Genomic DNA, 22,840 nt, shown 5'->3' with positions numbered 1-22,840 from the left:
GAGTAAATGATATCAATATTTTCCTGACGATGGCGTGGCAAGTCGCCAACCACATACGGCCTAATTCCAGCTGTTACGTTTGTGGCCTCATGCCTTACACAGCTGGAGAAGGCTTACCTCTGATGGCCTTACCTGCCTCTGACTGCGACACCTGCCACCTGCTGCATATTCCCTTGTCTCAGTCTTATTCTCACCCTGACTGCCCCCGTATCTCCAAAATGAGACCTCTAAACTGTTCTGGAGGGCATGCAAACTGCTACAGATGTCTGAAAACACCAAAACCCGTCCCTGTACAGCTCATTCCACAGCCGTTCCCTTGGTGCCTTGAGAATGACGGCAATAAACCAGTAGGAGAATCTTCTTGCCTTCATACTTTTAAATGGGATGCAGAACATACTGATATTGAATTTAAATCTCTGGATTCTGCTCCCCAGCAGTGTTTGGAAGCAGCAGGCCAGGCTCGCCTCAGTGCTCTAGCTCACCGCACTGCTAGCTGTTCCATATCTTCTCCTGTAGGAATGTACTGGGTGTGTGGAAACCTTGCGTACCCGTATCTTCCAGTGGATTACAAAGGACGCTGTGGCTTAGCATACATCATCCCAGCTATGAGGGTGGCTCACTCTCTGCCGCAGAAACCTCATCCTCAACGAGTACGACGTGGAGTTTCGGATGTCTTTGGGACACATCATCAGTCGCCTTTCAAGAACGTGCTTGGTCCCCTGCTTCCTTTTTATGGAGTTATGTCTGCTTTAGATCAAATTGCTGATTTGTCTCATGCAATAGAAGTTATAGCTAATGAAACTGGTAAGGCTCTAATGCTTTTGTCAAGTGAACTCGCCTCTGTTAGGCTACTAGCTTTACAAAACAGAGCTGCGCTGGATTTTCTTTTAGCAGCCCAAGGAGGAACTTGTGCTGTTATTGGTTCTGAATGTTGTACCTTTGTGCCTGAATATAATGCCACTATTGGTAATATAATTAGTCACCTTCATGAAACTGCTAACTCTGTTCACCAGGATGGTAGTTCTTTATTTGGTTCTTTATTTGATTGGTTGAAACCTACTTTTGGATCTCTGACTTATCGCTTTGTTGAGGTTATTGTTCTTTTTCTTGTTTTCATCATCTTATTTTCTTTGTTTATATCATGTGTGAAAAAATTCCTGTTCAACCTTAATTAATGTACAAACAACCTTTGATCCTCCAGCATTTGCCTTATAGCTTTTCCAATATTATGTTCTGTCTCTTAGATTAAAAGAAGAGTTAGTTAACAGTTGTTAGGTTGTTTGCTTATATTGCCTGATGAAGCAGATTTGCTGAGTTTTTAATGGTCAAGCTCGTAATAAATAAATGTTTTTTTAAGCTTTGATTGCTGCTTATTTAGTCATTAATATTTAATGTTACAGTGACTTACTTAAAATTACATCAACTGTATATTTTGGCCACTTGAGGGCAGCAGAAACAAGCTGTAAACACGACACTGACATAGGTTTAGAGTGAACATATTAACTTTTAAGTATCATGTTATGATTAAGTAATGTTATGATGAATGTTATGATTCTCTGTATCAACTAATGGGCTGCCAATAGTTTTGGTTGAACCCTCACTCCTGTCTAAATAAATAAATAAATAAATAAAAGAGAACTTGTTAGATGTCAGAGAAGTCTTGTATTCTTTCCCTGCAGGTTAAGTTTCTCACTTTATCAAGTCCCCCAGTCATGATCTGTCTCACCTTATCTGGGTGGACGACGAGGACTGCTTTGCGGTAGACCTTCTTGACCTGTTCTGGAGTAACCAGGTCAGCCATACCAACGGGCTTCCAGCGTGTCTCTCCCTCCCACAGCACAGTATGCATAGTGGACAGCAGGGCACGGATGTTACGCTCCTTCCCCTCGATCCAGTCCAGAATCTGGGACACAAAGGGGAGGGAAAGAAGGGGAGCCATTAGCCACTCATGACCAGATTTGTAACAATTATTAGTGGAAATGCTTTGAGCTACTTTGGCTCTGATCAAATGTCTTTAAAGGAGTAATTAATGGACCCAAAGTTTTGTCATGCGAGACCTACAGTAGTTGGTTTAATTAATCCTGGAATAAACAGAAAGGCTTTAACAGCCAAGGGTTTTTGAGTACACCATCCACTTCTGGGAACAATTGAATGAACTGAATTCATGTCAAACAGTCCTTCTACCCAGATGCAGTGATGCAAGAGTCATGGGACTTCATGCTGTGTCTCACAGAAACTTTGAAAGCAAAAAAGAATAACTACTCCTACTCATTTATAAATAGATGTAAGTCAGTGGCACATCAGAAAAATAACTCCTACCTTTATTTTCTCAGGATCCATCTCTTTGGCCATCTCCTCCTTCCTCATCTCTGCTATAGTCCTGGGCCCTTTCTTCTCTTTGGTCCCAGCGAAGCCCTGACCAGACAGCAGGTCATCAAAGTTGGCATCCGAGGCCTTAGGCTTAGTGCCTGGCAGAGAGAGATACAAACAGAAAGAGAGAAAACGCACTGTGAAAAACTGTGATCAATAGATTCCCTTCAAAGAACGCATGCACCACCATCAAAATGTTAATGTTTTAAAAATGCATCCAAGTATTACAACAACCTCTGTACTCTTGCTTTCAAAATATATTAAAAGCTGATTTTCATATCAGAATCTTATTCTGTTCTGGTTGAAATTCTGTGAGTAGCCATTTTTGAAAAACCTGTCACAGCAGCAAACTAGAAAGCACTCAGAGAATGCATACTTCCACCAGAGCTGCCCTCCAGGTCATATTCTTCATATGTGTTTTCAATGCATCTATAATTTTGTCATCCTGTTCTCCCATACCATAATTTTGTTATCTTAGTCTGTTTTGTACACACAACATCTATTGCATGTCTGTCCATCCTAGAAAAGGATGTTTTTTATTTATAATAACAATAAATATTTATATTGAATGCATCTGGATCTGAATCTACATCAAAATAAATATGGTGACAGAATCAAGCCAATTTCTAAATATTCTGACACCTAAATATACCGTAATTTTTTGTACAAATTGCACAAAATTTTCAATTATTGAGGTTCATGACCACTGAGTTATTGCCCTCTGAATGTATCATAATGCTATAGTGCCACCTAGAGGTGAACTGCCATTGAATTTTTTTCTCAGTTGATATGTGCTTGTCTAAATTTTACTGTCAAGAATTCTGGCAAGCCATGTCAAATATGACACAGAAAAGAATTTAACAAATTCACATCATAACAACATTAAACCTCCTTCCACATTTCTTTCTCACCCATGCCACCCTGCGCTTTGACCCCTGCGCTGGGCGAACCTCCTCCCATTGCAGAGAAGCTGACGTTGTAGTTGGGTCGGTTCTGGGGCGACGTGTGAGGCATGGAGGTGTGGCTGGGGCTGGGCTTTGGCTGCGGGATAGGGCCCTGTCCTTGCCATCCTCCACCGCCTCCAGCACCAGGCTGCCATGAGGGGAACCCTGCTCCTGCGTGCGGCTGCCATCCTCCTGTGTGCTGGGGAGATGGAGGAGGCCGCGACGGGGAGCCCATGGGAGGAAATGAAGGGGTAGTTCCTGTAGGGGTGGTGGGCTTGCTAGAGAAGCCAGAACCTCCTGAAAGAAAAGGACAGATATAATGACAGAAGAGATGGTGGCGAGAAAGACACTTGAGACAATTTCTGCTGACAAACCTCCAAGGCTTCCCCCCAGGTTGCCTATGTCAGCGAATGGGTCCAGGGTGTTTGGCTTGGTTTGATGCGTGGGGGTGCTGTGGACCGAGCCTGTGGGGCTGGTAGTGGCTGATCGACTGCCTATACCAAAGCTTCCTCCTAGATGAGGCAACAAACAAGGAGAAAATACTGATATTCTTATATTTTTGAGCCTTTCTGTTACTCTGAGCCTTATGTAGCACTGTTTCAACATCAAGCACCACCAGCTTAGGATAAACTACTAACAGGTTTCAGTAGGTTTGAAGATTTAGCTGAATATCCAGTGTTGTTTGTGTTGATATGTGTGTGTGACAGTGTGGTCGGGTGTACCTGTGTTTGTGGTAGCAGTCCTGTTCCAATCCCAGCCTCCCATGGCATTTTGCTGCTGAATGTTGACGGTTGGAGTGGTGGGCGGGACGGGGGAACTCCGGCCTATTCAACCAGATAAAGGTTTATCACAGACGGGGCACACAGTGAATGGGAACTGAGCGATATGAACCCACACAGCCAGACAAAATAATAACGAAAGTTTGAGTCACATGAATGGAGTTGTTAGGGGGCTGTTGGAGGTTTGAGGATGTTTACAACTTATTTTAAATTGTTAGAGATTGGCAACCTCTACTACAAATACATTATGCCTGTTAGGACAGGTTTAAGCCTGTTTTTGATTGCATAATGTGTTTGGGTTGGGTTCAGGCCAACAGTATAAACTGACTGTTAATAATAAGTGTCAATGTCAATTTTAAATTTAGCATGATATTTCTGATTGAAATGCAGATAATTTTGTTGTTGTCTCACTTCATCATGCACACAGTGCTCTGTAAAGATATTATGTCTAAAGAAAAGTCTGAATCTAAAGTAAGAGAACTGCTTGCCATGTTTGAAGTTCAATTATTGCCTTCAGGCTGAGTTCAGGCTGAAAATTTTGTAAGTTGATGGGAAATAACTCATGCAGGGGGTGAAATATCAAGACGGGGCTTTTTCTGTGGAATAGTAATTAGACAGGGTGCAAATACTTATCATGCAAACTCATTCAGTGCCAAACATACAGCAGCAATACAGAAAAGCTATCTCTTGCAAAGCCAGTGTCTGAGAGCTAAAAAAGTAAAAAAAAAAAAAAAAAAAGCAAAACACGATGCAGTCTCAGTTTTTACCAGTTAATGCACAGAGACAACCGCAATGCAGACTCATGTGTTAAGGCGTGGCGGTGGACTTGTAGATGCTGTATAACGTGCCTTACCCAGACTATTGAAATGTTTTTATGTCACCCGGAATGCTATGTGGCAGTGTGCAGCAGAGCAGCAAAAGCATGCCTTACCCAGGCTGGTAGGCTGCAGGGTGGGTGATGGAGAGCGAGCAGCATGCAGGAAGGGGTCTGGCTGCCCCACATTACCTGGTCCAAGGAGTGAGCCCATCATGTCCTGAGGCTTAGGCATGGGACCTGTCCCAAAGGGATCAAACGCTGAGGGAAACAAACATAGCCACTTGTGTTATTATCTTACTCTAGAGAATGAGATGACAAGACATTTTTAAAAAAAGTTATTTCATTTTATTTTCTCAACTTGTGCATCACAGAATATGTAGTGCCATTGGGTTTCTTTGTATAATATTGTGTATGTATACAGTACATATAAATATATATATGTGTTATTTTGCTATAAGTAGAAAAATCAACTCTTAATAAAATGTTTAACATGATAGTGTAGTGCCATACTTGATTTATTTTCAGTATTAAACAGTATTAATTTATGTATTTATATTTTAATAAATATTAAATCAATTTGACTAAGATAATCTTAATTCGGGGCTTACTTATCATCTGATGAAAACTGTGAAATGTAGTTGAAAGTGCAATAAAAGCTACTATTTCTAAGGCTGAGAATCAACTTTTATGTTCGATTAACTGTATTAGTCTTTAGAAATCTACTGAAACCCTAACTGCATGCCAAGAACTCTAAGCGTACTTTGCACAATAGCACATTTAAAGTGTATAAAAATTGTTTTAATTTACATTCAAACTTATCTCACCTGGTGGGGCAGGAGAGGGACATGGTGAGGCGGTGCTGGGGGCTACTTTGTGTGGTGTGGACTGGGCAGATGAAGCCCCACTGGTTGGCTGGGGAGGAGCCCCAAACAAGTCCCCTAAGAGGTCAGTAGTTGCAGCTGCAGTACTCAGAGGCTGAGACGAGGGACATGGGGTGTTTATCCCTCCATCCAGGCCAAGAAGATCCACTTCCTCAGCAGGCGCTGAGGCAGCAGGCGTTGGAGCAGGGGGTTCGGGTTTCTGGGGGGCTGTGCTGGCGCTGCTTCGCTGGCTGGAGAGAGATAGCATCTCGTCATCTGAGGGCTCACTTTCTTCACCGTGGCCCCTACCGTCTGGGCCTCCGTGGGGCCTGCTTGGCTCTGCAGAAGGATGAGACAGAGATAGAAGGAAAGAGGTAGAGAAAGAAAGAGACAAAAGAAAAATGTAGTGTATTATCAAGTGAGAAAGAGCCATGTAAAGTGGAGTAAGTAACAAGTGGAAGAGAAGCAGACAGGAAATTAATTGGGGCAAAGTAGACAGAAACACAGAGTAGGTTAAGAGAAAAAGGGACAAGAGCGAAGTAGGGAATACTGGGAAACTACGTAGGTCATCTCTGCTACAAGAATAAACTATTCTCTCGATACTGTGTGCTATAATAAACTATGTTGCACACTTTGCAATCTGCCACTGGTAGCTGCTTTTAGCTAATTGGAGGAGATAATGCCTAAAAAACACAATAAATCTCTATGTACAATCATTAAATATACAGTATGCCTTTAAATAAAGGACATGATGTACAGTATGACTATAAACTTTTTACTTAGCGAATATTAATCAGGAGCAATATTTCACTTTGGTAGAGCATTTTTTATTGGTACCACTTAAGGCTATACTGTTTTCCCCCTTACAGTACATCCATTAGTAATCATCACTGGGATTTTGTGTTTTTCCCCACAGTTCCTCATATCAACAAATATTTTTTGAATAACATTTTTTCTGGGCAGAGAGAAAGAAAACAAATATATGTGAGATGTTGTAAAACATGTTTTAGAGCAATTTCTAACACAAGTAATTTATTCAGGTCCTCATTGGGTCAGTATCTATGCCAGAGGCATTAAAAGTAAAAATTTCTACCAAAATGATATATCACTGCATAGCAAGGATGGGATTGATTTCAATTCAATCAATACAGATTGTAACAGCCGAGTGATTTTCCAATAAAAGAAGATTTGTTTATCAATAGTGTCAATACTACTAAATACTACTAAAATACTACTCATACACATTTGTATGATTGAATTGAAGGTGCACTGAACCAAGTCCTGCTTAACTAACATCACTGAACTGTACAGTTTTTCTAACAGGTCTGTGCTCTCCTCTACTGTCTTACCCTCCAGATCCAAGCCCTCCATCTCATCTTGTAGGGACAAAAATAAAAGTTAGTTCATTAGTTTGTTCGTGTGTCTGCATGTAAATGTGGTGAAAGTATTTTCACATATACTCTAGATTCTACAAGTATACTATAATAGCGCCTTGTGCAGGTGACAGGCTCTTTTGAATGATCTATTACAAATATACGCCATCTCATCTGTGCACAGAAATTAGTATGTTAGTGTATGTGCATAATCATTTAGTGTGTTTACAAAAGCGTATTGCTGCCACCATGACCAAAAAATTGCTGTTTCTTGTTATGAGAAACTTCTCGTTTTAACACCTTTCTCAGTATGACTAGATATTAAATAATTTCATTTTAATAAGAAACTTTTCTTGTAATAACAACATACCACTTTATCATGTTTCAAATTAATACAATTCAATAAACTTTATTCGTCCCGAGGGCTAATTAGAATGGCACACATAGAAAGCAGACAATAAAATAGACATTAAAAACATCTACAAAACAGCTAACTGCGCTGAGAAAGTGCACGGTTTGTTGGGGGTCCAGCATGGTGGAAGGGGGGTGGGTGTTATATTGCAAAACTTTCTCATTATTTCACAAAATGAACACATCTCATTAAAACAAACTTTTCTCAGTATGACATAAGTTGGTAAGTTGCTACAACAAGAAACGTCCGTGTCAATAAAACAAGACAAATATCCAGCCAATAGAAACAATATTGTAGCCTACATCGGCTAGGAAAAGTGAAAATGACTAGTTTATATGGTTTGATTTGATGCAGCAATATGCCGGATGTGTTTGTGTACATAAAAGTGTGCACTTTTTTTGCTATCCTTGTGAGAACCACTGTGAGTTTTGACCTAAAGTGATGTCTGTTTTGCAAGTGAATATGGCCTCAGGTTAAGTTAGGGTTAGGGGTTAGGTTTAGGGTACACGATACAATTAGTTTTAAGTAAGGGTAAATGGTTAGCTGTTATGGAGTAGATATAGTCAGGAGAATGTACACAAAAAGATACGTATCATTTTGAATTCACATCACATTTACAATATGGAAACTTTACCCACAAAAGAAACCAACAGTGTCCTAATGTGTATACAATGAGACACAGTTTTAAGATTTTTCTGTATTAGAAAGTGCTGGCTGTCAATCCAGAGCCATTTAGATTAAAATTTAAAGTTGTATGCCTCCCATACTACTTAGTGTTAAATCAAGCTAAGATGACTCTCTAGTGCTAACTAGCTTGTAAGCTAATAACACCTCTGCTACAGGGTTGAACTCCTTCCTTACCTCTAGACTAAAGTTAGCTTAGTTTTTGTTACACATATTTTTTCAAAACTATAACTTCAAAGGCTCCAAGAGATTTCTGACTGCATTGTTACATACTACTACTGCTATTACTACTGATGTAGATGCTTGTAATGGTTAATGATGCAGTTGTTGAATGCTAATAATAATCACTGTTTTCCGCTTGTTAAGATTATGAGGTGTTAACACATTTTGCTAGCGAGCATGGTGGATACTCATCATGTTTGAGCTTTTCAGCAAGACTGACCAAAAGAAACCCTCTGTGAGAGAAAATACCAAAGACCAAATAGATTTACACAAGCTAGCCTGAAGTGGGGCAGGTTTTTGGCTCACTACACAAGACTGTGAGATAAATAAATATTGGTTAAACCAATATTGTGGTAAAGCTGAAGTCCTCACAGTTGTCCTCACAGAGCCTCCCAATTCAAGTATGGTTTACATGAGTATATGTTTCCATATACAACAATGTTTGTCCCCAGTGTTCCCATCGATCCCACAGTAATGTTACCGGCAATCGCGAGTGCGTCCTGATGTTCCTGGTGGCAAGAGAAGAGCACGTTGGGGTTGAGGTCTTTACAGGGAAACTGCTCCCACGGCGGTGTCAGGTCTTTCTGCTTGTCCGTCCCCTCGACCTCCACGTCAAAAATCACATGGAACAGCTGGGGATACTTCTCAGGAGAATCACATGCATCCAGCTCCGGTCTGAGAGGAGAAACAAGGTGTATGAGGAAGAAGATGTGCGAGTGTGATAGTGAGAGGCAGAGAGGGAGAATATCATGATTCAGTCTGCCAACCAGCTGCTTGCATTCACTGTATTTTCAAGTTGTTAGCGACAGTATCAAGATGAACTAATTGTAAAGGAATCAGCAAGGTTTGTTTTTAAGCTTTACTGGTGATTAAAAGACAGAACGTTCTTACTTGTTAAACTTTAACATGGTGGTTCCAGGAGCAATGAAGCCAGTATGGAACTGGATCTGGAAGATCTGGGTGTTGGACACCTAAAGAGAGTTGGACAAATGTAAATTTGGACCATTATTGCGTCATACAAAATTGAATCAAATCTACTGTAGTCTCTCACTGGATTAATTTAACTGTGAGCACAATCTTCTCTAATTGTGATTACTCAAAGTGAAATGGCGTGTCGCTTGTCATCATCAAAATAATTTCTGGCAGGTAGGCAGAGGTCATAAGTACTATTATGGTAATTACCTAAGTAATAAACAAGTAATACCTTGGTATTAACATATATTATAGTATATTAAGGTAATATTAGATAGAAATGTTTGTAACAGAGTAATAAGGGCCAATATTTCTACAACATGAGTCTATTTTGCCATCCTACAATAGCATTTTACTTACTTAATCTACTTGACTTAGATTTTTATGTGTTGTAGCATGCACATGCATTTTTTACAATGCAATTAAAAACTATGAAGGAAATTTTGGGGTGCGTTCTCTTTTAAACCAATATCTCTGCAAATATGCTATTGGAAGTAGAATAATATAACCAGATGAAATTATGGCCAAAACTACACACAGGTTGTTAAAATAAATAAATAAAGAAAAGTAATAGATTTTCATTTCAGAGTTAACTGTGTATACAATATGTACTGTTTCTCTCAGAGCTGCTAGAAAATTTCATGTTTCCATAAACTATGCACATAAAAATATGTCTTCATCATGTAATTTCTGGCAGTTTCTTTCCTCTAGACTGGGTTTTGTTCACAAAAGACTCAGCCTCAACATGTACAAGTATTCAGATAAATTGCAGCCACATTCTGAGACTGCGCGATGACTGATAACACGATAACATCAATATGATCTTGCACCAAATATGTCATGCCAGCACTGTCATTGTGCCATAACAGGCTTGATTACAGTTGATGACTTTTCTTTATCCTGTACATAGGCTCTAAACTGATTATGTAGGTTTCATCATAGAGCTGTAAATGAAGTGTACCTTTGCCTGCAGACGTCCTCCGATGGTTGACCTCATGTGGTAGACAGACACTACGACATCACCTTGGACGCTTACACCCAGAGGGAAAACTACCTTCCCCTCTTGAACCCTGTGCTCTCTGGGCATGAAGAGATAGCAGAAGCAGAAGGGAGAAACATGGAGAGTTAAGGGCAGAGAGGGAAAGAATAAATGGGGCAGAAATTGAGGCGATAAGTTGCAGAGAGAAGAAAAGGGAGTGGAGAATGAGGAAGAAAAAAGCAGACTCTTTGACTATATATTGTTCACTACATAAAATCTTGCTTTCTATTCGAGGATCACACATTTCAAATACAGCTGTGTAATTCCAACACATAAGTGCTGTACTGCGATGCTCTTACTCCTTTTCAATACCTCCCTGTGATGTCACATAATCCGTTAATTTAGTTGTTATGAAAATGTTTGTCACTTTGTCTGAGCCATTTAAATCCTGCTTTGAGCGTCAATATCCAGCCCTACCTCATCCTCTCGTACTCCTGTGAAGTGGTGAAGATCTTGGTCTCTCCAATGAGGACGTCGCAGAAGGGCCGACAGCCGCTACGCTGCTTGTTGAAGCAGGGGACCGGACTCATGGTGAGGGCCTTGATCATCAAGGGCTTGGAGTGGGGTAGACTGGGCTTCTCTGATACCATGCTACACACATAGCCTATGTACCTGCATGAGGAAATGGAATGATTATCATAGTTATCATAGTTTCTTTTTTTATGGTTATATTGTACATAAGTGTTTTATTATACACTCCTCAGTATCAGGAGCTTTAACACGCCAACAAGCACAGAGCAGTTAGCGAAAGGTGAAACACACTGATAAGCAGAGGTAAATCAATTTCAAGAGTGTGAGCACTTTAAGTCCAGAATTATGTTAGCGCAGCCATTTCCATAAACTCTGACTCAATTTGCACTCATGACTTGTCTCATGATAAAAAATCTTGCATGAGCAAGTACTGATAAATACTACAGCTACTGGCTGGCAGAGTAATAAAACGCCTATCCTCGAGGGTGTGCCAGCTCTGCAGCCAAAGATTCATGTTTAGGCTGAGAGGACTGGGCTGTTGGCTGTACTGTTTGGATATACAACACTTTTTCTACTTTTCTTTCGTAGCCTGTCACCTATAACAACAACTGGTCTGAAATGATGCCATGAAAAAGAAAAATGTATTGACTTCTAAAGGGGGAGGTAGGAGGACAGAGATTGGATAATGGTGAAACCCACTCTTGATGTGAATGTGTTTCCAACTTCATCAAATCAATGTTTCTTTCAAGTTCAGTAAATATCTAGTGTCAATGACAAGTAATCTTTGCATGGGTGTATGCAGACAGGTGTGTGGGAGAAATGAGTGAGAAATAAAAAAAATTAGCTGTCAACACTTACAGTTCATTTATAGATTCAGTGCAACATCATTCATCTGGCGTTTCAACACTTACACTTCCCACACACACATAAACCACTGACTACTAACCTTAACCATGACTCTTATTTCATGGGTCTCTTCGTCTTTCTTTTGAAATCAACAATGCATTCTAATTTATTCTCAACTCACTGGCAACACTTTACTAGAAAGTATAAAATGTAATGCAAAAGCAGAGGAAACACAGGAAAGAGGAAGGTGTGTAAGAGGTGTGTAGGTGTTGAGTGCCTCGGCATCTACAGTGCGAGTTTCTCGAGTCTTTCTTTCTCTGTCACTTTCCCTTCTTCTCTTTCACATTCTCTGCCACACCCGCATGCATAAACACCTGTTAAAAGATGCAAACCTGCGGTGTGAGGGCCAGAGGCCAGAACCTGGTCTCTTGGCGCTGAGCAGCTGCATGGCAGGAACTGGGTTGTTGAAGAGGTGGCAGAAGCAGAACATGGCACAAACCAAAACACCCGAAGGAGCACGACCATCCTAAAAGCACACAACAAGGCAGACACTTATTTTTCTTCAAATCTATGTTAACACAGTTTTTGGTATTGTTTCAAATGCACTACAGCAATGACAGAATTAAGTGTGAACTATGTAGAACAAGCCAACAAATACAGTGAGTCAGACTTTCTGAATGCTTGCTGCAGCACTGCACTGTAACTCCAACTCTGCTAAAGTTATCAAAGGCTACTTAACTTAAAGTCACAGCTTAAATAAGTTTATACAATACAAAACTTTAAAGGCATTCTGGATATCTCAGGTGCACTGATAGGCAACTAATAAATGTAAATAGTAGCAGCGATTTTGTTGTTTACTGAATGTGTTCACTCTTATAAATTTACACTGAGTTCATTTAAGGTGACAGGGAGACAACATTCTTGTGATCTGAAGCAGAGAAAACACAGTTTTTAGAACCATTTGGTGGAGATTATGCAAGATGGAGCAGTTTGCCAAGCCACAGCCAAACCGCAGGGACTTGGCAATAACACGCTTCACTAGATGCCAGTGTACAGTATTGCTGTCACTGAATTAGAACAGACAGTAAGACCAGTTGCTCTGAATTGCAGCAGCGTTTGTATTGCAAAACATTTGCATTGAAGAGTTTAGCTGTGCTTGAAATAGGTACATCACTGGCATCGTTATAAAAACTTATGCATCATTTTAGGTGTACTAAAAGTGCAAATGTTTGCTGAGGAAACTTTGTTGAGTTTTCCAAACTGATTTCTGTCAAGCAAAATATCTGTTTACTAAACTGAACTTGAAATTCAACACCCAGGACTACAATACTCTTCTCTTCTACTTTATGAGGGGGAATTCAAATCTTCCATATTTTCAATACAAAGAGCCAACTGCTAAGCAACAAGATAGGTGGAGAAACTGACAGGACTGATAGGAACTGAATAAAAGCAATGAGAGCAGTTTGGCAAGCTCCAAGCTATGTTTTACTGTATTTGGAAACAAGGAAGACTCCAGCATTCAGGTCCGGCAACCGTGACAGGAGAGGAAGTCTCCTGTATATAACTGACTAAAGCTGTCATGTATAACTCAAACCTCTTTCCCCAGACAAGTTTAAGTAGTTTAAGTACTTCATTTGATGCAAAAGTCAAGGTGAAAATTAGTCTGTGTTTGCAATAAAATGGATCACTGTGCAGTAAAATATATTAGAGGAGAAACTGAGAGACTTTGAGGGACAAGAATATATTTAAATTAGTCCTCTAGCTGGCAGCATATTTCAGATGCTGAGCTTGGGTCACAAAACAATCAAAACACGGTCACAACAACTTGACAGGGCTGAGTCATGAGACAATAAAAACAGGTCCTGTCTCATCAATCATGCCTTTCCATGTAAATGCATTTTATGATAAACTCTTGAGAAACACTGCAACGTTCGATCATAGCAGTATAAAAGCGAGGATAATTTATGAGTGGCCTGTAAATTCAAGTAATTTGTGGAAACTTGGCAGCACTTGTATCGACCAGGATCCAGGCAATCAATGAAAATGAAATGAAGGGTCGGTATGAATATGATGAGGATGTGGGAGCGTCCTCTTACCGAGCAGGTGATGACACACACGTTCTTGGGATTCTGTTTGAGCCAGTTGTGCATGTTCTTGCACACAGCAAACAGGTTGTGGAGGCTGGGAGCCTGGCGAGAAGGCCAGTTACACTCTGAAACCTGGAAGGGAGTTGATGCAGGAAATAAGAGAGGGAAGAAGAATGAGGGGAAAAACAGGGAGAGACAGAGAAACAGATATAGCCAAGAGAGAAAGGGCAGAGAAGAGGCAGACAGACAAAAAAAGAGAGAAGACAGGAAAAGAAGATTAAAGAAACAGAGGAAGAGTTGGAAAACAAAAAAAAAGGAACGTAGGAGTGGAGGAGAAAGGAGAGGTAGAGGTTAGTAACAGCACTGAAGCAGCAGAGCAACACAACACGCCAGTTGCCATGATGAGTCATCTGCTAGAGATACACCAACTTCCACAAGCAGACAGGGGGCCATCTTGGCCATGTTCACTCCTCAGCTTGACTCCTTAGTTTCCTTGAATGTATCTGCCGGTGGGTGGCAGTCTTTTATCTATATAGATCCCATTTGTGCCTTCACTTGAATCCAAATCCAGCTGTGCAAAAGAGCTGAATTGACATGAGCCAGAAACTCAAGCTGAGGACAATCATAATAACCATAAAAACTGAATAAGCATTCAAGAGCATTCAAATTCAAATATTTTTTTTCCAATGAAGCTGTTACATTTATTAGTGATCCATAAATAATCTATTGACACAAGGGCTTATTGCTGTTGTATATACAAGATATACTATATATTGCATATAGCAAAAATATTCTAATTTATAACTTTAAAGTGCAACAGTACACCAACAGTTCAACAACACTGTTATTAAAATCAGCACTGATTTAAAAAAATGAGCTGTGTTACATTCAATGACATGTATTTCAGATGGTGATTAATTTATTCAAACATACTTTTTTTGATATTAAAAAAATAAAAATGACTCCCTGTAATGTGAAGGGGTTGCTAGTGCCACTGATCTCACTGAGAAACAGCATCCAACCCTGCAGCTCTTTGAAGCTTTCAGCCACTTTCACCTCATTGTTTTACTTCTCTGTTCTGTGGATGCTTCCCAGTGAGTCAAAACTCTATAAGTAACTGTAGGCACAGGTGAACACGTGTTAACATCAGACACAGACATTATATATATATATATATATGTATATATATATCATATATATATTATATCTGCATTGATTGATATTTTGGCCCTGTGGGGGCAGCAGAAACAGGCTGTAAACACAACACTGACATTATCACCTTTTAAGTTGACATGGCAAACTTTTGAGCATGCAGTTACTTATCTACACATCCATCAGATACAGAGCAACAATAGCATTCATTTGGAGTCGTGTTACTGTCCACCTAGTGAATATAAGTCCACTATTCACTCTCATTTTAGCTACAAGCAACCTCTTTCACATATAAATAGTCATGGGAGCCAGCCATTGTTAATATAAAATTGTGATTATAGCCACTTTAAAGAATCTTATATTACTCTCAGGAGTTGATGGACTGAGCCAGACACTAAAAAAGAGAGTGACTGGACACAAGCCACAACAGCTTGATAAGCTAATGACATATCAGGGCTCTGATGCTGAGAGATTGTTTTGCAGTCTTTTTGTCCTTGAGTGGACAAAAACTACTTATTGTAGCTTTAATGACAGAGGACGGGTGAGAAATCACAGCCTGTTTCGGAAAATCTAATTAAGGTCTTCACTCTAGATGCTTTATGAGCCAAATGTCATGACAGCCCCTAATTAAAACATAGACAGGCCACAAATAGTCAGTTAACAGTAAATAAGTTCCCGTATCTCACTCTGGTGTTGTAATAATCAAAGGAGTGACAATGATTTTGCAACCACTAACAAGTAGGTACAAACTAGTAAATCTTTTACGGCTTCATGAGGAAGTATAATGCTCACCCTGTTGGAGAATTTGGCGCCGCGGTAGTTGCGCTGTGATAGGTTGAAGACAGTGTAGTGGTCAGCATGGCGACTGTCAAGGAAGGATCGGATGTCCTCTACGTGGTTCTGGTAGCCAATCTGCACGGACTCTGCTGGGTAGGTCATCACTGAAAAAATAAAATCCATGATTCAGCTGCTGGATGAGATGTTTGGAACAGTTCAATGCACTGTTGCTATAGATGTTTACACATGCAATGTCTATTAACAGGCTTACACTTTTAATCTTTTTCTCTTCTATTATTCTGCAAAAAGTGAACTGACATTTGAAATGCAGAGAGTAAGTCCACATTCAAGCATGACTGTCTGCGATTGCATACAGTGCATGATGGCACAGAAGCCCTCAGGTGACAAATGTCCAGCTGACTATGTCCTCTAAAGGGCACACTGCTGCTTCACACTCATGAGCATGAAATGCTGTAAGCAATTTGAGAATGAGAGAGTAGGACAGAGGGAAAGCTGAGGGTGCAGGTGTCCGTTTAACTGTGTGTTTATGTGTGTACATTTTATTACATTTTATTAGAATTATACATGACCTCCCATTCTTTTATACTATGCAGACACTATGCACTTTACACCTTGTTTCTACAAAGCTTAATTCAAGTTACTACTACAATTTTACCACAATGGGATTTCTATTTTAATCATATGTCCTTGTGCAGATTTAATACTGGTGACACTGTTACACACAGTCCCATGAACCACAACTGTGTTTATTTACCTATGATCCGTGATGTGATGTAGGCAATGTCCAGCTCCCCTTTAGTATACCTGTAACAAAGAAAGAAACCTTTGAAGACATTTTTTCATGCAATTCTCATAGCACTGAGCAAAGGAAGAGCAATAGAAAAAGATTACAAGCCAAAGTCAGCAATATTACAAGTGGTACGGATATGTGGGGGACCACTGATACCCCAACGAGTGTTTGAAATTCGGACAGTATCTGTTAAATTTAGCAAAATCACCCTGAAGGACAGAGTATCAGATACAGCAGACGTATATGTTGACTGTTGTCAGACAATTCAAGCATTAGGTTGGTAGGATCAAATGATGTCTTATTCTTGAAGAAAAGGGAGAAGAATATCAAATTAGTAAATGAGTAGATCAATATATAAATATCCACCATCCAAAAGGTTGATCCACCTTTTGCTGTAATTGGACTCAACAGGCTTCAGAGAAGATGCTTCCATGTGTCTGGCTGTGGGAAAGTTGTTTTTTTCCTTTTTACAGGCTCATCACATTAGGCTGAACTGCCCAGGATCAAAGGAATACCATATGTGTATTCTACATTTGAGCAGTATTGCCCTTCATTACCAGATTTAGCTATTCCATATGGAGATTTTTTTTTTTTTTTTAACTCGGTTAGCAGCTGCAGCGCACACACATACAAGTAGCCCACTACTGCTGCACCATGGAAGTGATGGCAAACAGTGCTAATGAAACATTATGAAGCAGGTGCAGGGTGAATAGGGTGGAATAGGATCTGTTTTATTCAGCTACTCCATCATAAAAAAATATGTTTGTTTCTTGTAATTGAAAAGATGGAAAACATTTTTTACCCAGCAGAAGCAAACGGTTTGTCAACAGACTGTAGTTTCATATCATTTGTACTGCAGTATTGCAATTATCATGCAAAACTCATTAGTAGGCTAATGTGTATCAAACTGAGTCGACTTGTTGCCTACTGTGAAAATCCCCAGAGCCAGGCTGATCTGGGCCAGTCATCTCTGTGTGGTCATGGAGGAGTGCCATATGGCCCTGATGCAATCTAGACCTGGTTATGTAATGTCGTGCGACTCAACCAGCCTACTGAGGACTGAGAGCAGTGTGTCTTGGGATTTTCTTAACACTAATTGTATTAACGTGACCTGGACCCAACTAAGTGGTAGAAAATTGATGGAGAGATTAACAAATTACAAAACGTTCCCGTTAATGGTCAATGAACTACCAAGTCACTGTAGACAGCAGCACCAACAGTGTTTGCTATGAGTATGATGGTGCTGATTGAAACACCACAAAAAAGGATTTAACAGCAGTACAATCTACTGTCACACAAGTCTCACTTATAATTTATAGATGTATCAACAGACAAAAAAAGTTATAACTAATGTTACTGTCTACAGCAGGCAAGAAAAATATTCAAGACCTTTATAAAAAAACTTTGTACCTAAGGTCTTTTTGTGAGGGGACTCTATTCAATGCTTTTTAACACTTTTAAAGACCTGCAGAAACCCTGGCGTTCCCAAATAACTTCATGATTAAACTATTTCAGTGCTGAGTGGAGTAGCCTGGAGACAAACAACCCTGGTTAAATCCATCAGAGTGAAAGGTGGGAGGATACTGCTGTCATGTCTGTAAGCCCTCCATAATGAAGTAATTGGGCCACAATTCAGGTTTCTATTTTGATCCAATTCTGTGTTTATCCAAAAGTGAAATGCAGACTAAAGGTTCAAAACAGTGACAAAAAGACCATTCCTGAGACAAAACAAGTAACTATACTCTTTTAAAACCTACTAAACAGATGTATTTTCTTAACTTAAATGTGATATTGTTAGAGCACATATTGTTTAATGTATTGCAAAAAATGAGGAATGTTTGAGGAACGTAAAGACTGCAATTATTTATACCTTTTCATGACATTGAGAGGTGAGATTTCTACAGGATATTGGCAATGTGCTGAGTAAATCTCTGGCTTTACCTGCTTCTCTCTTGAAATAGCCAGTACGCTTTTAGAGGACAGAAGCAGGTCAGGTGTCAGGTTTAAATGGTCATGGCCAATAGCCATGGAGTATGCAAATGAGCTTTCCCTGACCTCTTCAGGATAGACTGGCTGCCAATTACAGAGTACTGCAAGGTGTGGTTCATAGACTGAACAGAGGAGGACACCAGAAAGAAGGTCAAATCTGATAACAGGGAATTGTCTTCCTTTTTTTTTGGATATTTGCTAGTAAATGTTGACCTTTAACATGATTGATATGAAGTGGTGTTTTGACTAAATGTTTATTATAGAATTTAATAATAGACTGGTTGTCTATGGGATGTCTCTTCTAGTTTTATTGCCTCAAAAGTAAGATACAGTATATAGTATTGTATAGCAAACCATTTTTAAAGTCTAGCATGCAAACAAGCATGATTGTAGCAATGCAAACAAAGACCCTTATTATTTAATGGAAGATTCCTAAATTATGGTTCAGTCCATCTCTATTAACAAAATGATATATTACTGATTCCCTGAAAAGTCCTCAGATATTTTGGCTAGAGTTCAAATCATATTCTCTGATCAATATTTCATTAAATAATGAAGTAAACAGATGATGAAAAACTAAGAATGTTAAACAAACTAATGCTTGACCAAAGAACACTCAACCCTGCAACCCCTGTCATACAGCTTAAGCCTTTTGATTGAACAAAGTAATGAAAAACAAAACTTGGTCGTCATGGCACCTACCGACTGGCGAACATGTTGACATAATAAAACATTTTCCTACATTGTTGTTTGGATAAATCTGTGTGTTTATTGCCTGACTGAACAAGACCAACAAACGAGACTAACAAAAGAACAACAACAGAGAAACTAACAGAAAGTGAATGAGTGCAAACCGCAGATATCATTTTGTATGTTGTGTGTTTGTAGTTTACTGCTAATCAGGCTAACCATTATACTAGCAGCTTGAGGCTAATATGTTGCTGATACAACATTGTAAAAACTGAAAATTCACTGTTGGACTAACTATTATGTGTTTTACTCATTGTCTGTTTACTGTTGTGGACTATGTATTTTAACTGTGTTGTACTTCCTATGGGGACTTGATGTTGATGTTGTGCTCTGTAATTTGATAATTAGTCTATTTTTGTGAATCCAGTTTCCTTTTTACTATACTAATTGTTTTTATAACACCTTTGGCCCACTTGTCCACGGTATCTTGTCTTTTTCTGATTTATAATCACTATCATTGAATTTGTTGTCCAATACTGTTTTCACAGTTTCACAATTACCTCCAGTAAAAACTTCAAAGGAAAACTGCTGCCCTCAATCTCATTGGAAAGCATAGCTGTGCACACACATAGTGAGGGCAGAGGAATGACAACAAAACCACATACACACATGCAGATACTCACACGCAGCACCAGCACCACAATGCCTCATGTTTATGTTTCCAACTGGGAAGTAAACATCAGTAGCATGGAAGCCATTTTAGGCCAGATTACAGTAGCGCAGAGGTGCTCTAACTGAGTCTCTTGTGACTACACATACACACACACACTCAAACAAACACAGTGTAAGTGGGTTAGATCCCAATGGATATCCCATTTGGGTTTTATACATTCCCTGATGCTCCTCTCGAAAATTCTCAATTTTACAGCCTTTTCTCTTTTAAGCAAGAAGTTTTACAGCATGTCTACTTCATTATGGATAGTTTAAAGTTGAGGCTGACAACCCATATAATTGGTAACAGAAGGCCATTGGCCACACATAATGTTTACACAGTAGCCCACTGACCGTGTGGCCTGACATAGCTTCTCTCACACAGAACGCTGCCAAAACTAAACACTATACGCCAGATTTTTCTAGTTGATCCTGGATCATTTTCATCACAATTCTCTCACATTGTTTAGTCTCAGTCTTCCTAATTCAACAGGAAATGTCCTTATGTTGAAAAAGAGAGGAAATAGCTGTTTAGTCGAGAGAAAAAAGGGACAGAGACAGAGAGAGATGTCAGCAGAGTTTAGTGTTAACAAGATGGGAAAAAAATAAGACACAAAAATGAAAATAAGTGAGAATGGATGGGTGAAAACCAGTAAAAGAGAGAAAGACAAGGCAGAAAGGAGAAAGAGATGAATGTGTCTCTGTTGGAGGGAGGGGAGGCTAGGGTAGGAGGGGGGGGCTGTCTGGGTGCAAACCAAGGACACTGTGCCTTTCACAAAACCAGATCAGCCATCCAGACTCCACTGCCATTGTGTTCCTCACAGACAGAGGAACACACACCGTTGAGTGCAGTTACCAGATTGGTTTCCCTGCAAAATTTCAGACAGGTAAACAAACAAACAGGCTGATTTAAATAATTCACCAAAAGCCCTTTGCTTTGAATACAGATGAGACAGAGCAGAGAGGAACCAATCAGGTGTAGTTGGGCGTCAAAAGAGGGCCTCGTTAACAAGTGTGTTTGCAGGCGTTTTGCATTATATCAGGCATGCTCAGGGGAATTTCAGCTGAAGTGCTCCAATGTTTACATTCAATAAAAAGGAATGGGATAAGTGCCCTGCAGGAACCTTGCTAACCTAGAAAAGGTTCACACTGCAAAAAATCCCCTTCTATAAAAAAAACAGAGCATAGTGTAATCTAGAGAAATTTCTGCCAGTGGGGTAAACAAAAATGACAATGATAAGAGATGATTAGATGACAAATGATATGATTAATTGAACCTAGCATAAAAAACAGGCCACTCCAAAACACTAGCTGACCTTAAAACTAGTTTTAAAAAAAGCCTAATAAGCAACTGTGCTTCAGATATTAAAAATAAGGATTAGTTGAATTGATTCAGCTCAGTTTAGAAGTTAATATTTTCCTTTACACTTGGCGGAGAGCATCACCGGAACACACACGCAGAAACTCACACCACCTACACTCACCTCATGACTACTGTACATTTAATTTGTTTCAAGAATTGTTTATAATCAAGTGCTGTTTTTTTTACTATCGCAGCACTCTGTCTTGATTTCATTTAGATTTTTAATCATATATAAGACAAGAGTATGAGTCTACAGTCATGCTAGCGGCTTACCATTTCTACCATCTTAGCTGTTTCTTGGTCTATATTTTTATTCTGGGGCTCTATTGGAATATCATTGCATGATTCACAGTTAAAAAATGCTTATTTATCTTATACTAGCTATTTATGCAGCCACTCAGTTCAGCCTGTGTTTGAAACAGGTCGTTTTAGCTCCTGTCTCTTTAAGGTCCCCTTCGCGATGAGGCCACTCAGTTGTGAGTGGTAAGCTTCCAGAGAGAAACAATAGTAGTAGGATTTCACTTCTTTTTCTCTTTCTTTTACCTCTTACTCAAAATGTCAGTTTCTCAAATACACCAGTACTTATTTATGCCAAAATCCAATCCAAAATAACGTTCAATCCATTGAAGTTCCATGGGTTGTTCACGTTGTCCACTCCAATCCATGATGGAACAAAGACTATAGAATAGACAGACGTTTGTGGGTATGTGCAAATAATCTGACATCATCACAAGGAGGAAGTAGAGGTAACTTTACAAACAGAGAGTTCAGAACATGCTGAAGCCCTGGCTTTTGACTTGCAGGGGGCATTTTACATAAGTTTACCTCAACTTTTGGAACTTTGACCATGTTAAACATAGACATCCAACATCATAACTATAAAAAATAACAGAAGATTACAAACACATGATATGTCCCCTTTAACAGATGTCTAGGATTTGACTATGACAACCATGTAATCCATTTTTGCTGTGTGAAAGAGACCAGACCACCTCTCAAGAATACATAATTATATTGTGCAGGCACCAGTCTCCAGCAGTTCTTTATTACAGTGCATCCCTCTCATTAATGTCTCCAAGTTTCATCCTCATGGAGCAACATAGGTGAACCACAGATGGTCATTGGGCAAAAAAGACACAAATCCACTGCATATAATTCTCACATCATGCCTAGAGCTGCTCTGTAGATGCACTTTACTAGATAGTCGGTAGTATAGCTCAGTTCACAAGATGCTTATTTATTTATGCGGACAATAAATTAGAAAGTACACCCTTATCCTTGGGAAATCACTCAAGGCATTGTCACTGTCATTCCTTTTCTATATAAAGCTATCAAATGTTATGCATGCAACGGCACAATAAACTCTTCAGTGTGACAGATAGCAGCGGGATAGTTAGCGTTGACACTGCAATCATCAAATAAACCTGTCTAAGCAGTTCTAAAGTATGCTAAACTGTGGCATATTTTTGTT

The 22,840-nt window shown here is 39.5% G+C and overlaps 1 protein-coding gene across 4 annotated transcripts in view; it reads right to left on the bottom strand.

Annotated features, from left to right (window-relative positions):
- Positions 1-22,840, bottom strand: part of dnajc6 (DnaJ (Hsp40) homolog, subfamily C, member 6) — a 42,675-nt gene that overhangs the window by 4,184 nt on the left and 15,651 nt on the right. For 3 of the 4 annotated variants that reach the window (XM_067596440.1, XM_067596437.1, XM_067596438.1), the window contains 15 exons: positions 16,581-16,630; positions 15,821-15,969; positions 13,886-14,008; positions 12,182-12,315; positions 10,890-11,084; positions 10,395-10,512; positions 9,353-9,432; positions 8,943-9,136; positions 5,735-6,109; positions 5,025-5,168; positions 4,037-4,138; positions 3,689-3,826; positions 3,282-3,611; positions 2,320-2,468; positions 1,727-1,903 (listed from right to left, as the gene is read on the bottom strand). In XM_067596440.1, the coding sequence (XP_067452541.1) occupies positions 1,727-1,903; positions 2,320-2,468; positions 3,282-3,611; positions 3,689-3,826; positions 4,037-4,138; positions 5,025-5,168; positions 5,735-6,109; positions 8,943-9,136; positions 9,353-9,432; positions 10,395-10,512; positions 10,890-11,084; positions 12,182-12,315; positions 13,886-14,008; positions 15,821-15,969; positions 16,581-16,630 (2,458 nt within the window). The remainder of the gene's footprint in view (positions 1-1,726; positions 1,904-2,319; positions 2,469-3,281; positions 3,612-3,688; positions 3,827-4,036; positions 4,139-5,024; positions 5,169-5,734; positions 6,110-8,942; positions 9,137-9,352; positions 9,433-10,394; positions 10,513-10,889; positions 11,085-12,181; positions 12,316-13,885; positions 14,009-15,820; positions 15,970-16,580; positions 16,631-22,840) is intronic. The other variant, XM_067596439.1, reaches the window with a different exon arrangement.

The sequence above is a fragment of the Thunnus thynnus genome, chromosome 8, assembly GCF_963924715.1.
Source record: "Thunnus thynnus chromosome 8, fThuThy2.1, whole genome shotgun sequence".
NCBI classification, from domain to species: Eukaryota; Metazoa; Chordata; class Actinopteri; order Scombriformes; family Scombridae; genus Thunnus; species Thunnus thynnus.
The sequence above is the reverse complement of the archived record's forward strand: the minus strand, read 5'-3'. Positions and strand labels throughout refer to the sequence as shown.